Source organism: Amblyomma maculatum, chromosome 1 (genome assembly GCF_055883805.1).
Source record: "Amblyomma maculatum isolate TAMU_Amacu chromosome 1, ASM5588380v1, whole genome shotgun sequence".
In the NCBI taxonomy this organism is placed as follows: domain Eukaryota; kingdom Metazoa; phylum Arthropoda; class Arachnida; order Ixodida; family Ixodidae; genus Amblyomma; species Amblyomma maculatum.
In genome coordinates this window covers 246,501,014-246,518,663 of record NC_139344.1, presented here as the reverse complement: position 1 = coordinate 246,518,663, position 17,650 = coordinate 246,501,014, and the positions used below count along the sequence as shown (strand labels likewise).

Genomic DNA, 17,650 nt, shown 5'->3' with positions numbered 1-17,650 from the left:
ATGCTCATGGGTCTAGTTTTTTGCAACTTTGGCTCAGAAGACTATAAAATTGGGCAACATGCAACCAACTTGAAGATTTGCACTTTTTGATACACGGTTATGCAACTTCTGTGACTCACAAGTGTCAACTTGCGAGGCACGCAGGTTAACGATGATCGAATTCACAAGTCGCAGAGGTAAGTGAAAATTTGGGTCACAGAATGGTCGCATGCTGGTTGATTTTCCAGCCTTGTGACCATGCTTACAAGCAGTCGCATGCACCGTGCAAAATCCAGAGTGTCTTCCCTTCGCTGTGCAAGCTGAAACATCCTGAACACTGCCTGCCTGTTCAGTTTTGGAGGCAAACAGTAGAAGCTCAGTGCAAATCGAAAAGCAAATGCAATTTGAAAACTATATAAAGCTTCGATTATTTTCATGCCCCTATATGGGATACAAAGTGTGGCACTAAATGCGAGCCTGCTTACCTCTGCATTCTCAAAGGTGATCTCACGTACTAGTGGGATGCACTTCTCTCCAGCCCACTTTTTCAGCTCATCAAAGAGGTGTGGCAGTGATGGGTAGGTTTCATGCTTCTCTCCAAACTGCACACAAGAACGGCATGTTACGTGAGAGTTTAACATCCCGAAGCTGCACAAGAGAAGCCACAGTGGACATAAAAATAACGAGATTTTCATAATAAAACTTTCTACAAAAAAAACATTTATTACCTTCAAAGTACTCATTAGTGCAAATGCACATGTCCAAACGTTTGTTCCGTTATTGGAAGCACCTTGCAAAATCAGCCTCTTTGATACCTACTAAAGCCGCTGTGACAACGTTCCATTTCCCTCCGTAACCTGATGCACTTTTTTTGGACAAGGGAAGCCAGATGACTGCCACTCAACTGTTGTTTACTTTCGGGGCTGCACCCATAGCGCAGTGACTCATCATCTGCGACTGCGTCCTTTATTGTACAACAGGCTTCTGTATAACAATCCCTTTGCTTTTCGGTGAAAAGTCTGCACGAACTTCGCAGCCTCTTGTTGCATTCCCAAATTGTTGTGCAAAATGTGCTGAATGGGGCTCCAGGATATAACCCAGATAAGCCTTCGAGTTGGTGGATTGTTCGGTATCGACCTTACCTGATGAGTTCACGGAGTTTGGGAATGATGGTCTCAGTTTGCACGCTTGAAAGACGACAGGAATGGGGCTAATTTTCAATGGTCATTTCCCTCCTTTCTAAGAGAGCAAACAATTTGCACCCTTGTGTTTACCCCGGCATGTTCTTTGCAAGCTGTTTGCATCATCACAAGTTCCTACTGCAATCTTGCCGAGTAAAAAAAGAAAATTTCACACCCCATTGTTTGTGAGAATCTGCCAACTCTTCATGTCACGACTGCACTACAGACATACATGGAAATGCTTCCAAAGAAACCACAAGAGTCATTGCTGGTTGACGCCACTTGGCACATTGATTCAGGAGAGGTCCTTCTACAGTGCCCTAGCGGTGCGACCTCCATACTACAAGTACATGATTGCACAGGAGAATGATGCTTGTTGTTTTTGGGTCCCCCTTTATATGAGTGGTACCAAGTGGAAGGCTTCAAACTAATTCAAAGTGTCTGGAGTTCAGTGCTATGCACTGAAATCGTATAGCAAATGGAAATTCTGCATTTTGTCTCTATGAAAATGCAGCTGCGGCAACTTGGACTCGATGCCATTACCTTCCGCTCAGCTACCAAAATGCCAGAGCCACTAAGCAAGGCGGGTAAGAATGCAAGGCGAGAACTGCAGCAATCATCCGCTACAAAACTAGCCTGTCTACTTGTAGGTATACTTTCGACGACATCAACACTTCACTGTGTCCATCATACAAGTTTTGCAAGTGCTACATAAGGAAATGTGCAGGCATTATAAAAGAAAAACAGAGGGGAAAGCTCTTAGCTCCTTAATAATTATAGCAACGCAAAGCAGAGGCATGCAGGGAATGGTGGTTCTTTTGACTCGTTAAGTATGGCATCGCAAGATGTGGCAGATGAAATAGGATTGATCATAACTTCATCTGGTTAAGCATGGCAACATGAAAATCAGTCAACACTATTGGCTGAAAGGCTTTATCTGAGGGTCGTCTGGTGCTTCGTTCTTGGTAAAAAAAAAAAAAAAAAAAAGTGTTTAAAAACAGAGAAAATAACTGATGGCAAAGCACAGGTCAGAAGCAGCATGACAATACCACGGATATAGCTGGGTGCATGTATGCGCAATTAACAATTCTCTCCTTTCAGGGGCTAAAACGTGAGCTTTCGAGCATATAAGAATTGCACGCACAATACAGCAAATGCAGGCTATTCATGGAGCATGAAGAAAAAGCTCTTGCAATATGAAGTCGCAAACAAAGTCTTATAAGTGGCCATTGCTCGAAGCGAAGTTGTTTAAAGAGCTCCTCTTATATGCTTGTAACACATCCTCAAGCAAAAAAGTGGCAGATGGGAACAACCACACAGATAAACAGATATGAGATGGCGGTTGCTCAACAATTGGATGCTGCTACGAAAGGAACTTGGGTGAACTCGCAGTCATTGATGCCACTGCCAGGTGCCAGAATTGTAATCACCTCCTGGTTGCAATGCCTCCAGAGCCTGTTCCCACATGTCATTCAACGGTATGCAATTCAGTGGTCTGCGATGTTGGGATAACTGCTCATCCACAAAGCCTTAACAATTACTAATTTGTTTCAACCACCCTCAAGCCACATGAAATGAACAAAGCTTTTCCAACAAGCAGCAATACAATTTGCGCTTCTACAAAGTCAGGCTGCATGAATGCGTACTTCGAGCAGTCATGATGCACCTACGTATGAAACCAAGTTTCTCATCTGCTTTTACCACTCTACAATTTATTTCAATGACATGCTTAATCAAAATATCTTGTGCAACCCAATGCACTTGAAGTAAACCAAGTTTCCAAATTTTCAGTACCAGTCCTAAAACTAAAGGCAGAAAAGAATGTCTGGCATGCTGAATACTGCCTGGACATATCCGAGCACATCACATGGTTTGGTGGGAAATAACATCAACATGCATGACACAAGAACCTGCAGGAAATATGGAGGCAGAAACTAGGGATATGTAGGGAAATTTCCTTTCTACTGTTTACAAATATGTATTCTAAAAACAATGAGAAACAGCAAGGCAGACATTGAGTATGTTACAGAGCCATAAAGGTATACTGAATAAAAAAAATTGCCGCCGAGATTTCTAGCACAGATGGTAGCTATCGCATTGAGGGTGACCAAAACAACACACACTATAAACAGAAATGAGCGGAAAGTATTTTAATGAATATTTCTCAAATCACCGCACCTACTGCCCTCCTGTGAAAGCCCTGACAAAACCAAATATCACGTCACTTCTACCAGCCTCCCTCATGCCTCCCTAGCCACTCTGATCGCGAGCGATCCCACCCGGTCATTTTTCCTTTTCACCAAGACGCACGGAAGGACTTTTTTTTTTTTTTTTTGAATAAAGTTGAACGCTCCTCCTCGTGTTCCTATGGGACAGCGGACTAAGTGCTCAGCTTTCAACCACGCTGCACACTACTCATCCTTTCCTTCCAGCGCGCAAACAATTGCCCGCAATACGCGTCCCCCTCGACCCCCCTCGTCTGCAGCATTCCACATTCCGCGCACACAAAGCTTGCAGATTAGGAAAGCCCCGTGCACCTCCCGCACGCAGCTTTAAACCACGCTGCACACAACTTATCCTTCCTTCCCAGTGCCCATCCCCCTTGAACTCCTTCGTCAGCAGCATTCCACACTCCGCGCGCGCAAAGCTCGCCGAAAGCCTCGTGCATCTCCCGCACAGGCCCTCTCACCCGCGCGCCAAGAACAACCTGCTCCCTCGCCCAGCGAGTGTCTTGCCCCCCTCACCCCGGCTTCCTGCATCTCTTGAGCAGGCCCTCACTCAGGTGCGAGGGTGGCGTCGACGGCGGCAGCATCACATTAACCCTCAGCATGACGGCCGCTCAGTAAACAAAAAATAAAGCCATCCGCTCAGAACTAACCCGAATTATGTGTCTGTACTAGTGTAATCATATCTGAAGAATGCAACTGTGGTTTTTTTCTCAATAACCTTGGATATTTGATCAGTATACCTTTAACTAAAAATTAGCTAATCAACTTTTTATTCTAAGGGGCAGTATTAAATTGCAAAATTGAATGCTGTATAAATCAAACATGAGTTCTTTTACAAAATTTTTTTTTAATCAATAACATAGCTCGAAATATTGAACGTCAAAAATACACACTTGAAAGTTAAGTTGACTTTCATGCATTGAATGCTTATAAATGGCATCACTCCACATGCTATTTCCACCAAAATCACTTTAACTTCTTCCACATCATCAAATACACAATTGGAATCTGTATTTGTTGCATAAAAAAATGCATGCAATGCACTTTTATAATGCGCAATGCATGAAAGGCAGCTGAATGACCTTAATCATAATAATAATAATTGGTTCACAGGAAAGGAAAGGTGCAGTATCTGTCACACTTGTTCTGTGGACACCTTAACCAAGTTGTTAGAAGAGAGGAAGGTGGGAGTGAAAGTGGAAAGAAAGAGAGATGCCGCACTGGAGGGCTCCGGAGTAAATTCGACCACCTGGGGATCTTTAACGTGCACTGACATCGCACAGCACACGGACGCCTCTTTATTTTGTCCCGATCTAAACGCAGCCGCCGGCGGTTGGGATCGAACCCGGGTGCTTCAGCAAAGTAGTCGGGCATCTTAACCCCGGCATAACTGTGGCAAGGCATGAATGGTGTTTCAGATATGCAGTTTTGACGTTTAATATTTTTAGCCACATTAGAGATAACGGAAATTTAATATCGCCCCTTAAAATAAAAAATGAAGTCATTTACAACTGATTCTGGATATTCGAATATGAAATAACTGTTTACATCGAACAGCCAAAGAAACCCCTTGAAACTGCCAAGCAAAAGTACAGCATTACTGTTACAAATTGATGGCCAGAGGCTCACTGGCAGTCACCTACCACTTGCTATTGTTACGTCCGACGGTGCATGCTCCGGCTCTTCTCGTCTTCTCCCTCCTTCCTAATACTCTCAAGCCTTCAAGTGACACTTCAAGTGACACTTCTATTAGTCCTTTTGCAATCGCTTTTCGGGCACCAGCTGACTGCTCTAGCCACGTGAAGACTGCGTAAAACTGCATGACACGAGTAACATGGCATGTAGCCTTTTGTCAGGCAGCACCATTTTCCACAATCCGGAGCTACAATGCGAGGAAGCCAACACTGATTTTCCAAATTGAAGGTGGTCGAATTAAGATTTTACTGTATAAAGCTATTCTACAATTGCCTTTGAGTTCGATGCATCCGGAACTGACTGTAGTTAACTGTAAATAATTCTTCATCTAATCATTAACATCTACATACATAATGTCAGCCTTGGCCACTAAACCCCACTGCTTTGACCACAAAAACCATCACCAGGTAAGTGCTCATATCAATCAATGCACAGTTGGGCAAAGGGTCCAACAATATTTTCCAAATTAGCAGCAGTGGTATCTTACCTTCGATCGAGGTGGTTTAAAGTGTATCATATCTGGTGTCGTGACATTGGCATTTCCTGCAGGCCTGCAATGAAAATATGTTTTTTTTTTTTGTTAGCTGCTGTTGAAAAAAAAAATATAAGCCCCTTAAGACAAAAATACAAAAAAGAAAAAGTCATGCAGCACTAGTCGCAAAGTACTCGCAGAATTGGTACCAGCAGATAAAGTTTACACAAATCCAGGTAGTAATACTACCAACATATCTCAACACATATATATAATAATTGGTTCACAGGAAGGGGAAGGCGCAGTATCTGTCACACTTGTTTCTGTGGGTACCTGAACCGCGCCGTAAGGAAAGGGAGGAAGGTGGTAGTGAAAGCAGATAGAGAGAAAGAGGAGCCGTAGTAGAGGGCTACAGAGTAATTTAAGTACCTCTTTCTGAAGCAAAAATAAGCCCACACTGAGCACTGAACGTAAAGGGGTAGAAAATGTTGTCCCTATGTCTAGTAGAACGGTACAATGCACAGCAGACATGACAAATGATAATACATATCAAGGAAGTTATCAGCAAAAGCAAGGAACATACAGGTAAATGTTTCTTTTATTTCTATTATTTGAAGTGCTGATGGGAAATTGGTACTTCAATTGTTTTATAGTTGAAAGATGCCATATTTTCACAAACCTAAGCACACCCTTTTTTGCAAGCAAGGGCGCACCTGCTCAGTCTGTCATCGAGCCAGAGTTGTCATAGTCCCGAGGTGGCACTATTTCTAGCGACTCTAGAAGCACGGCATCCGCGAGATGATCTGCGGTTTCATGTGTTGCTATATTCCAACAACACATGACAGATGGAGACACAAAATGCCGAAAACTGGCCAAAAGCTATCTATGTAGCAGTAGCAGTGCTCAGGGGGTTTCATATGCATCATGGCATGCTTTGCTTGTTTTGCTATCAGAGGTTTGAGAGCCATAACGGACGTCAGAAGGAGTATGTAGAGGGCTGCCTCCAGCTTGAAGTTCGGGCAAACTGTAACCACGTTTGAGGAAGATGTTTGTCAAGTTTGTTTGCCAAATAAATTATTTATTGAGGCCATCTTATTGAAATATCGCCATATCGCCACAAAAAGAAAGCAGTGGAGGGGTGTTAAGACATTTTTCGAATCTCAGTACTCCCCCAACTTTAAGCATCACAATCATGAAACAAACGGAGTGCTTAAAATCAGGTAAATATGGTAATTCGAAAGCATATTTAAAAACAACCACAAGCTACTGCTGGAATCTGAACCTATGACCTTCAAAGTTCGTGTATGGTACTCTAGCAACTGAGCTACAGTGGCGCCTGTACAATCTTCTACTTTCTTGGGGAAAAAAAAAAAAACACATTTTAACGGCGATTTTGGAAAACTAAAGTGCGATGAGGCAAAGGCTTCTGTTGCTGTCCGAAGCCCTCCACTACGGTACCTTTTTCTCTCTTTTTTTCACTCCCACCTTTTTCCTTTTCCTTTTGGCACGGTTAAGGTGTCCACGGATAATTGTGGCAGATACTGCCTTTTTTCTTTCCTATAAACCAATTTGAAACGCCACTGACGCCTGCTGTACTCCATCTGCTTCTGTATGCTGTGTGGTGCAGTGTTCCAGGAAGCGCCAAATGAAATGTGCCACACGGTCGCCTGGATCCGACGCTCGGCGGGGTCAGCTTCGTTCGTAACATGCGTGAATCGCCTGGTGACATCATGACCAGTCGTAACGTCATGGTCGTACATGACATCGTGGCGTCAGTTCCGGTTATTAGACATGGCCGGAGACAACATCTGGTGAATGTGACATCACATCGTTCCCATGGCTACATCGACGTCCGCACTATTTCGACGCAATTTTGACATTCTTGACTATAATTAATTAACTAGTTACTCTACACTCATCAAACTTGGCTTCTAGGTTAATTTTTTCCTCCTGTATCTGACGCAACAGATCTTTTTTTCCTACCTTTATTAGTTTCCACTCAACGAAAGTTTTACAGACAGACAAACATGACCGTGGCCGCGAGGACTATAGACACCTAATTTTTGAGTTCGTGTTTTATCATTTGTAAGCATGCCTAGAACATTACTGTACACGGATCACCACGTCACATTCGCCTACGACTGCTGAATAATTTATAATCGAATTTCTTTTCTCACCTGCTTCGGTTTCAACACCCGCACGATGGCTGTGACATCACAGTCAAGTCTAGGTCACGCGAGGGATGAAAATACAGCAAAATAATCATTGCTGTGTCATTTAAATTCACTACAATGATAAAGCCAGCCTGCCTCAAAAACAGAAATCACTACAAGTGAAGAATGAGCGATTATATCGCCGTTTTTTCGTGCCGCGCATCAGGACATGATTGTGACATCACCGCCATCTCCTGGCTGTCGAAACAAAAACTTGATGAGAAAACAAAATTCAATTATAAATTATTTGGCAGTCGTAGGCGAAAACTGCGTGCGGATCGATATACAAGAATGACTTACACATCATTAACAAGAAGAAAAATGCCACCAAAATTTGGTGTCAATCGTCCTCTAAAGGCTTTCGCCTTAAAAACACCTGCTGCGGGCCAGTACTGAGTGACAGCAGCAGTGAAAGCAACGTGCTGAATTCAGGAAGTGTGTTGGCTCTCTAGAAAGGAGGCCAACCGCCTTGCGAGTCAACAATCACCACATTTAACCGCTAGCTGCAATGTAAACAAGAGTAAATAAAGTTGCTTCCTTCTCTTGCTGCTACCTGCGTCCAGCCTGAGTTCTTCCCCTCTTAAGAGGAAACAGGGCGCTTGATGGACCGAACGTCACAAAAATAAAAAAAAAATAAAAAAAAACGATGTGACATTTAGAAATCCCCCAGCCCATCTCCTACATACCAACTAATTTATTCACTCCCTGGGTCATTAATTCCACTTTATAAGGTGCAAATGAGCTGAATAAATTCTATTTCTGTTAATTTTTTTCTCATTTTTTCAAAACACAAATTATTGACGGTTTGCTAGTTTACAAGAAGGATATCTTCACATCTAGAGCAGATAAAGGAATAACGTTTATAGCAGCATGCTGCGGAGCGACTAAACTAAATTTTTTTCGTACTAACTTAAATACCTCAAAAATCGCTATTCCCAACTTTGAACTTCAACAAGTTGCAAAATGACTAATCAAAAAAGCAGTTTCCTACTCATTTCTTATACTGTATACTATATAGCCATATGTTAATAATACCGTATACACGCGTGTAATGGCCGCACCCCGAACTTTAGAAAGAAAATTGGGAAAAAAATCTTTAAAAATTTCCCGAGTAAAAGCCGCACCATGAGTTTCAGGAAGTTGAGCAGTGCCGTCTACTGTGCGGTGCAAGAAATACGGAACGTTTTGTGGTTACTGCCGCCAGGTGGGGCCCAAAAATCAAGTGAAGGCCAAAATGAAGTGTAAGGTTAGAAGTAGAATCACCAATAAGAATTAAAGGTCCACGGAAACGGCCCCCAAGAAGCCACTGATAAACATGTTCAGTGTGTAGAACACATCCTTTTGAGCATTAACGCAAAGTACAACTCCTTGAAACAAAGCCAGCGATTTATTATTAATTTTTAAAAACAGCGTTTTTTGAAATTCGCGGGCAGAGTGAATGTCGCTTGGCGGTGTCGCATGTAACTATTTCCTTGACCCGTGACGTCACGGGTCAGTTGACTGGCAAGGCTTGCTAGAAGCTGCCATTCGCTGCGGTCACTGCAACCATGACGTCACGGACACACTTCCGGTAGCTGCGAAAGTCGTCTGCTCGTGCGCTGCTCGAACTCTGTGCGGGCTGTTACACAGCTCGCCGCCCTTATCGGTTAGGTGGCCATTGCCCATTAAGTGCAACAACCGAAGCGACGCAGGGATTGGCAGAACGAAGCTGCCTTTACAAATATCTTATTTATATAACGTGGTTTCAGGAGTATTGGAGTGTCGTCTGACAAGGCGTCAACAGCACGGTCAAGCACCGCACGATGGCAGCACCTCCTCAACCGCCGTAAACACCGCCGCTGTGGCCCCTCCTCCCGCATACCGTTCGCGAACGACACGGCGGATCGTTAGCACCGATGTCCGAAATAAAGCGTGCTAAAATTTGTTGCCGTCTGGAATACTGAGCCGAATATCAAGTATGAAGCCCTCGTGAGGATCGCTGACCAGCAGCAAATTGCTGGTAAGAGCGACAGCCGTGATACAAGCTAGTTTCTGCTCAAGCCAGCTGCCGCTGGTGCATTTCGGCTGAACCGATCTGCTTGTACTAGCTCCGAGATTATTGCGTCGGCAGAGTTAATCCTATAACTATTTTACTATGGCAGGATAGGAATCACTATAAGGCAGTTTCATAAGTAGGCGATTTACGGCAGCGTTGATCATGTTCCAAAGCGTCGACCGCCGCGGCTTCGAAGCGAAACAATTTAGGCCTAGCGACGACTAGGGACGGTCACGCACGGCGCCGTCGTTCGCCGCACTTGCACGTTCCACCCCCCGCGGTAATTGTGTAACGTACCTCAGCCTACTCGCGGCATCCCGTGCTGCAAGCGTTGCAAACTCGTGTACTTTCATAGCTAAGGCCGCATATTTTTTGACGTTCTGCTCAGCAACAAGCCGTTCAAACGATACCGTAGGCAAGGCAAGGCTTCAGACGCAGTCGCTGCACTGTCGGCCGTAATCGAAGACGTCGGGCGGCACCATAATCTATACATCGATCTTTAAACGTGATACAGTGGGCAAATGAATAACTTTGTGAAGCAGAACCGCTCATACATTTCGCGCACTCGGGCGCCGACGAGTGTCAACAGACGCAGTCATAACCTCGGTTAACGACGCAAACCGAGGTCGTCAAGCTCGGTTTGCGGTAACCGCGGTTAGTGGTACAACCATGGTTAGGTCCGCCGTGTAACATAGGATAACCACGGGTTCGCGGTTACACTAACCGTCGCTGCGCGAACTGGCGAACTCCTCAGGCGTGTGCGAGCGAGGACGGGTTGGCGCGAGCGCGCGAGTACGCCAGCGAGCGTGCGCGCGGCAACCGGAAGTTCATCGAAGTGACGTATGTCTGGGCGGAGCTTTGAACTTGCTTGTATTCTTTGTTTTTTTATGGCTCCCTTCGGCGTACGAGTTGAGAGGGAAAATTTTTGCGGGAGAATGATGGGTGGTTCAATAACTATCAGTGTTATGGCGTTGTTTACCCTTCTTTGTGACCCCTTTCAGGGGACCTTTAAGAACAAAATATTTGAGGAAAAAAAAAGTCGAGCATGAGGGCAGCGGCCACCACCTCCGTTACAAAGGGGGCGCGCTCCTAGCCGCAGCGATGCCCGCTCGTTACAAAGGGTGAGGCCAGCAAATGCAATCCAATCCAATCCAAGTCTGTTCGCTCCTCCGTTTTACAGCCATTTCCTCGATCGCCCGAAGCATATCACGTGCGATCTTGCAATCGGAACGCATCACTGCCCCAATTTGTTCTGCGCTCATGAGCTGAAGATTTTCTTTTTCCTCGTTGGAAAAATACTTTAGTTATACCGCTCACTTTAAGCTGAAAGTGATTCACTACGCGAAAGAAGAAGGAAAAAGAGCGGCTGGACGAAAGTTCGGCGTTGACGAAAAATGTGTACGGCGATGGTGCTCCCAAGAAGATGCCCTCAGGAAAACAAATGTTCAGAGGCGCGCTTTCCGAGGGAAGCAGAGCATGTTTCCGGAAGTTGAAGACTCACTTCTCGAGTATGTGACGGAGACGCGGCGCAATGGCTTTGCTGTTTCGACTGAGATGTTGCGCATGAAAGCGTGTTTTGGACACTGGACGAGCCTGAAATCCCGACGAGTTTAGCGGAGGAGGACGAGGAGTTTTTTTGACAATAATAAAGGCAGGTACCACCGCAAATCATTTTTTTCGCTGCCTTTTTTCTCATATAATCGCCGCACCCCGATTTTCACCCCAATCTCGGAAAAAAAAGTGTGGCCATTACACGCGTGTATACGGTAGTTCTCTGTTTAGTGGTTTTTTTCTCTATTGTTTCTGTAAACAAAGAATATTTTTAAAAATAACTGACCTACCAGAAAACTTATTAGACACTTGAAGTCAGCGTAAACAACTCATTAAGACTGTGCATTTTCATTGTACAGTCAAATTTTCATATAACGAATCCAGCGGGACCGCAAGAAATCGTTCGCTATTTTGAAATATTGTAATAAAAAATTATGCGGTTATTAGCCAATGGTCAAATCTAGGTATGAAAATGGCGTAATTTGGCAGTAGGCATGTGTATAGACAAGCAAAATCTCAGATGAAAATGTTGCACTAAAGTCAAAGCTCATTTATTTGAAAAAATCGGCTATTTTCTTCTGCCACATGCTGCACACATGACCACACACATTACACTCCTACAGCACATACACCTTTCACTTTATGCAACACCTCATCGGGTGCGCGATTGCACCGAATCAATTAAGCATTGAAAGTACGGACTTTTTGTCCATGCACAAAATCAGTACGATGTGAGCTCATCTTCAGTGTTCCCTGAAGTTTGAAAATCTTCTCGGTCTTTCAAAATGATTGCGGCGGTTGATGGGGCAATGCTAGCTGTCTGCAGAGGCCAATTCGCTTTTTCCCTGCACAAATTTCTTGCAGCGAAAGCTGCTCTCTTATCTTCTTGGCATCTTCGCTGGCTGCAATCATCGTCAGATCACGCACAAACTTTGCAATAAGATAATCCGCGACAAAAATAAACACCTTCTCGCATGCAAGAATGGCACGAATCACTGACCTGCAAACGACAAACAACACAATGAAAAGAGGCAGGCAGCTAGGCCAGCTAGACTTGCTGGCTACTGCATATTAAACCACAGCTTTGTGGTGGCGCTAGGAACTGGCACTAAATATGCTGATGATGATAGCTACAACTCACACAGAAACAGTGGTTTCTGTTTCACGCGAGAGTTGTAGAGATGTTAATTTCGGCGGAATTCGTAATACTGATGTTCCTAGATAATAGAAGAAAAAAAAAAGTATGTTAGTCTGCAATATACGCTATATTAAAATTCGTAATTCTGAAATATTTTTACATTGAAAACATAGGAAACCTGTTTGAGATTTTTGAAAAGTTTATTAATTTGAAAAATTTGTTAATGTGGTGTTCGTGGTAACGAGATTTGACTGTATCACATCTGCACTTGCCTGACGCTTGTGCCCTTCCCTTCTCGTGAGGTGGTGCCCACCCCCTCTTGCGTGTAGGGGTTTCAATGCATGCACTCCTTCCAATTTGCTGACCAAGGTGCTCAAGTTACGGGCTCAGCAGGCATACTTTTCAAAGCCCTTGATATGACATATTACTGCCCATCTCTGACCCAAAAGATGCATGTGGCGGATGATGGCACCTTGGTGGATACACTGGTGGAGCAGGAGCAATAAACTAGCCCTACAGGGCTGCAAGCCATGCCGCTGAAAGTTTTGGTTAGCAGCGAGGGGGGCCTTTTAAACTTCCCCCACGCCAGGCATTGAAAAGGGACATCTACATATGCCCCACGAGCTGATGCTTTCCCACCCTCGTTTTGGAGTTACTTCCGTGCACTACCCCCCCCCGTCCTTTAATGTTTCATGCTGCAAGAAAAAAAAAATACAGGATTCACCGTTGCTCTCACAACTTGTTTAATTTTTGCACTCTCTGCTTTGCGATAGCAAAATAACTTGCAAAATAAAATTCTATGCCTGCTCTACACCCTTCCACATCTTGCCGCTCCAAAATAATAGGAAAAATGACATCAGTGTGCGAGCCGATCTAGGTTATCCTGGTGTGCCAAGTTAAACAACTCGGAGAGGTCAAAAGATCAATGACAAGAACCTCAGAATTTTTAGTACCCATCCCAAAAAAGAATTTACACAGAAGTCTGCTTCTGATGCAGCATTATTGTGAACTCAAACAACAACAGACTAACAGACTACTAGAAAAACTAGCAAAAGATACCACACCTGGACACAAAGTAGAAGTTGCAGTCGTCTCGCAAATCCGATGCCACCCGGCGGAATGTTGTGTACGCTTCAGTATCCTTGCCAGCGAAATAGCCAAGCAGAGCTGCTTTCTTTTCCTGAAACAAGCACAAGAAACTCTGATACTGCGAAAGTGTAGCTCTCAACTGTATCTAGGGCTTTCCCATTGCTATTCCGATTGCCAGAAGAACGTCAAATACTGACATCAGCTAATCTTTCCAAACATACAGTACACATAAACCCTGTTTAATGTGCAGATCATTCAAGTAAGGCTATATACAATTTTAACCAGGCAAACTTAAGCATTCTTCAAAAAATTAGCTCGACAAGTCTATATCATATATAGCAATTACTAGCATATTCAACTAATATGCTCTTCATATTACCCTAGAGGCCAGGAGTCGACTTTTCGATGAATTCAGCTCTCTTGTAGAGGCACATATTATTAGTGGCATTATGAAACTCAGGCCATCTATGCAGAATTTTACTTCTAATAAAGCAATGGCAAAGGTACAAAATGACCAACGCTTCAGGACCATTTTTCTAAGCTTAATCAAATTTGAAAGATCTTGATTTGGTTCACACAGGGCTGCAGTTATTTTCAGTGTTTGCATTTCAAAATACAAAATACACAATTGCCTTTTTGGTCAGTGTGACCTCTGAAGGTCGTGGTTTGTGCATGAAGCAATCTGGTTCACAATACATATTCTGAATACAAGCGCTCAAAAATTTGTTGGAGGCACTTTGATCTCTCTTAAAGGGCCACTGTCCAGGGAAGGACCTTTTAAGCGAAGGAGCCCAGTGTTATAGTGACAGTGACACTGCTACAGTGACATGCGCGCCGCAAAATGACGAAAATACAAATCAAAGCGCTCTCATGCTCTCCTTCGGGAAGCCAGCTTCCCCGTTCCCTGCGCTGGCCCGTCGAGCCGCAGCTGTAACGTATTTGTCGAGAATGACATCCATTGGTCCGTCTCGCTGCCTGAGGGTGAAGGATGGGTGTCTACCGCTTGCTGCGCGCTTTTCCCTTGGCACTGCCGGACTGAATCCAACGGCGCACGCTCCCTCGCCCGTTTTTTTTTCTTTTTTTTCGCGCACGCGGAGTGCCACGCCCCACCTTCCGCCAAACCAGTGGAGGAAGGGGAATTTGTCTTGTGGAGGCTAGACGACCGGGCAGGAGAGTGAAAAACCTTTGCGAGGGAACGGATGGAGAGAAACACGACGGAATTGGGTGATTGCGGTGGCTGTAACTGTGTTATTAGTTACTCTTTTCAAAAACATTTTCCGGTCTTGCGTTCTGGGGGCGAAGTCTCACAGTCACCGAGGAAGAAAATATTTTTGACCGGAAGGTGGACAGTGGACCTTTAAGTGCAGTAAGAAGAAAAAGCCTCCCATGAGGCCCTTAGCACTCATTTGCCACTTTTCACTCATATTTTTTTTCTCTTCTTTTCCTTTTTCTTTGATCCCTGTTTTTTTTTCTTTTTTACTCCTTTTTTTTTTCTCTTTTGGTTGTTTTCTTTTTGTGTAGTTTTTGCTCTTTTCTCTTTCACTATTCTTTCCTCTTTTACTCGACATACTGTGTTCGGTATTGTAACGAGGCCTCACATTAAAGCTTTGCAACGTTTTTTTCACGTTCCTTTGCAAAATTTTTATGTATTCTGCGCAATTTCCATGTCCGTAGCTGCTCTGACGACTGCACACTATATCGACGTCCAAGCTATTTTGACATCATACAGACTTTCTTTTTTGGGCTGTAATTAACTAATTACTCCATATCAATAAAATTTTGCTCAAAGACATTTTTCCACCGTCTACCACATACAACCATTCTTTTAACCATCAATTGGTTAATTTCTCTACAATGACGATGTGACACACAGAAATCCCATCCACACTCATGAGAATATAAAAGCTTTCACCTTAAACAATGTCTAGATATCAAATTCTTGTTATAGCGAAAACCATTAAGAAAATAGATTTAGCAGGCTGCATTTTTTTTTTTTTTTTTTTTTGCAGAATGTCATCACCTTGCAATGGAGAACATTTGAAATAAAGTAGTAATTATTCATTAGCCTCTGCCCAAACACAGCCATACTGCTACAAAGGAATGTTATACAGCTTCATAGTTAAAGAACAATTCCTCCTATTCTGGGTTTCAAACCTGGGATCATGGCCTGTCCGGAAGTCACTAACTAAGCTAACCAGGATGGCTGTGGCTAGATGGATGCAGAGTAATTTCGTTTCTATTTCCTAACCTTAACCGAAGCGATATTCAACTCAGACGAGGTCATGTGTTACACTGTGGCTTAAAATAAATAAATGCAACGTGAAGCAGGGCTTCTGGGGGTACTGCAGAGACTCTAAAACAGGAAGGGGAAACCCCAACATTTCTCCAAAGGGGGCACTGAGCCCCCCCCCCCCCCCCCCCCTTCTGTTTCCAACTGCTTGCACTTAGATCAGATTTCTTGCAAATGCTTCTAGGACGTTATTAATGTAAAGTACAGTGAGCCTGAACTAGCTGGCTTCATAGCCAGTCGTAAGGCAGTTTGTTTCAAAAACCTAAACCAATCATGTCCCAACACAAGTTGTTGACTGACCTCCCTTCATGAGCATGATTGGCAGAACTGAAACAGATTATGCTCAAACTGTTTTATCGTGGCCAATCAGTCCTCATGTGTACGCCTTTAAAAGCTGCCCATTTTCTATATGCAATTAACAAATGCACCTTTGAACAGTAGAAAAAGGAAAAATAATAACATTCATTTATTATGCACAGCCCAAGATAAGTGATTAAGACAGGTTAAGTAAAAAATCATTTTTGGGAAACAACCCCATGACCACACAATGAAATACACACATAAGCCGTCCTATGACTGCACAGTGGAGAAGCTGCCACCTTCTCACAGCAGCTTCTCACCAAGCATGAAACAATTTTGTAAATTTTATACAACTACAGCAATAAATTTAGTTTTTTCTGTGCCACAGCTTTCAAAAGCAACAAAAGAGTTCACCATGATCCCACCCTGTCCATTTTGAATTTCAGTTGCAAATCACTGGGACCGGAAGGAGCATAGACACCAAAGATTTCCCTGCAAGTTTTCTTCTTTATAATAATGTTCTAAACTTTAATGCATAAGAATCACCATGTGGGATTGACCCTTAAATAGTTCACGACTGAATTTCTTCTCCCATGCTGTTTCGATTTGCTTTAACGACTTTTCACTACAACTTGTCCCAAGAGCTGGCATAACAACAAAATGACACATCAGTGGTTATTCTGCAGTTTTTGTGTGCTGAGCTCTGAATGAGAGAAGAAATTCAATTATCAATAGGGGTGTGCAAATATTTTAAATTTCAAATAAGAATTGAATACGTTAGTTATTTGATTCGTATTCGTATTCAGAAACTACTATTCAAAGTTTCCGAATATTCGATAATTACCAAATAGGTACACTGAAAATATTCAACTTTACCGCAGTTTCTCTGCACTGCGTGCTTCACCGCAATGTTTATCATGTGGGTTGTGCAGTGAAGCATCTTAAAAACGCAACAGGGCCGTGCTGTGAAGAGGGGCTTTCCTTTTTGTGAAGAGGGCCTTCCCTTCCTGACAGCGTGCGCAGAACAAAGCAGCTGACGAAACCAGGGAAGAACACAGCTGTTCATGTGATAGAATTCCTGTGATGCAAACGGTTTTTGGCAAGTTTTTCAGGCTCATTTGATAATAAAAAATTTTAGTTAATTGGGATATCTTTTCCTGGTCCCATGAAGGCCGAATTAACGGGAGTTTACTGTATTCAGCAGCGATATAACAGCTCCACCCGGTTTTATGTGGGTTTTTTCTGTTGAAAAAAAACTGGCGAGTACAAAATCCTGGATAAAATTTATGCTGAATTTGGCAGTAGTGTATATCCTCCCATACAATTCTAGCTTAATTTTATTTGCAAACACCATGTGAATTCTGAAATAAGTCAGCGTTCCTATTCTTTAATTTCCCATTTTTTCCTATGATCGGGTAGTCAGCATTCGAAGGCATTTTTTTCCGATATTCACATTTGATTCATATTAAAAAATTTAAA

General features: G+C 43.3%; 1 protein-coding gene across 1 annotated transcript in view; it reads right to left on the bottom strand.

Annotated features, from left to right (window-relative positions):
* The window catches only part of ERp44 (Endoplasmic reticulum protein 44), a 41,381-nt gene that overhangs the window by 18,617 nt on the left and 5,114 nt on the right, over window positions 1-17,650 (bottom strand). The window contains exons 6-8 of the mRNA XM_084590783.1: window positions 13,557-13,672; window positions 5,571-5,634; window positions 465-581 (exon numbers count right to left, since the gene is read on the bottom strand). Coding sequence (XP_084446909.1) covers window positions 465-581; window positions 5,571-5,634; window positions 13,557-13,672 — 297 coding nt within the window. The remainder of the gene's footprint in view (window positions 1-464; window positions 582-5,570; window positions 5,635-13,556; window positions 13,673-17,650) is intronic.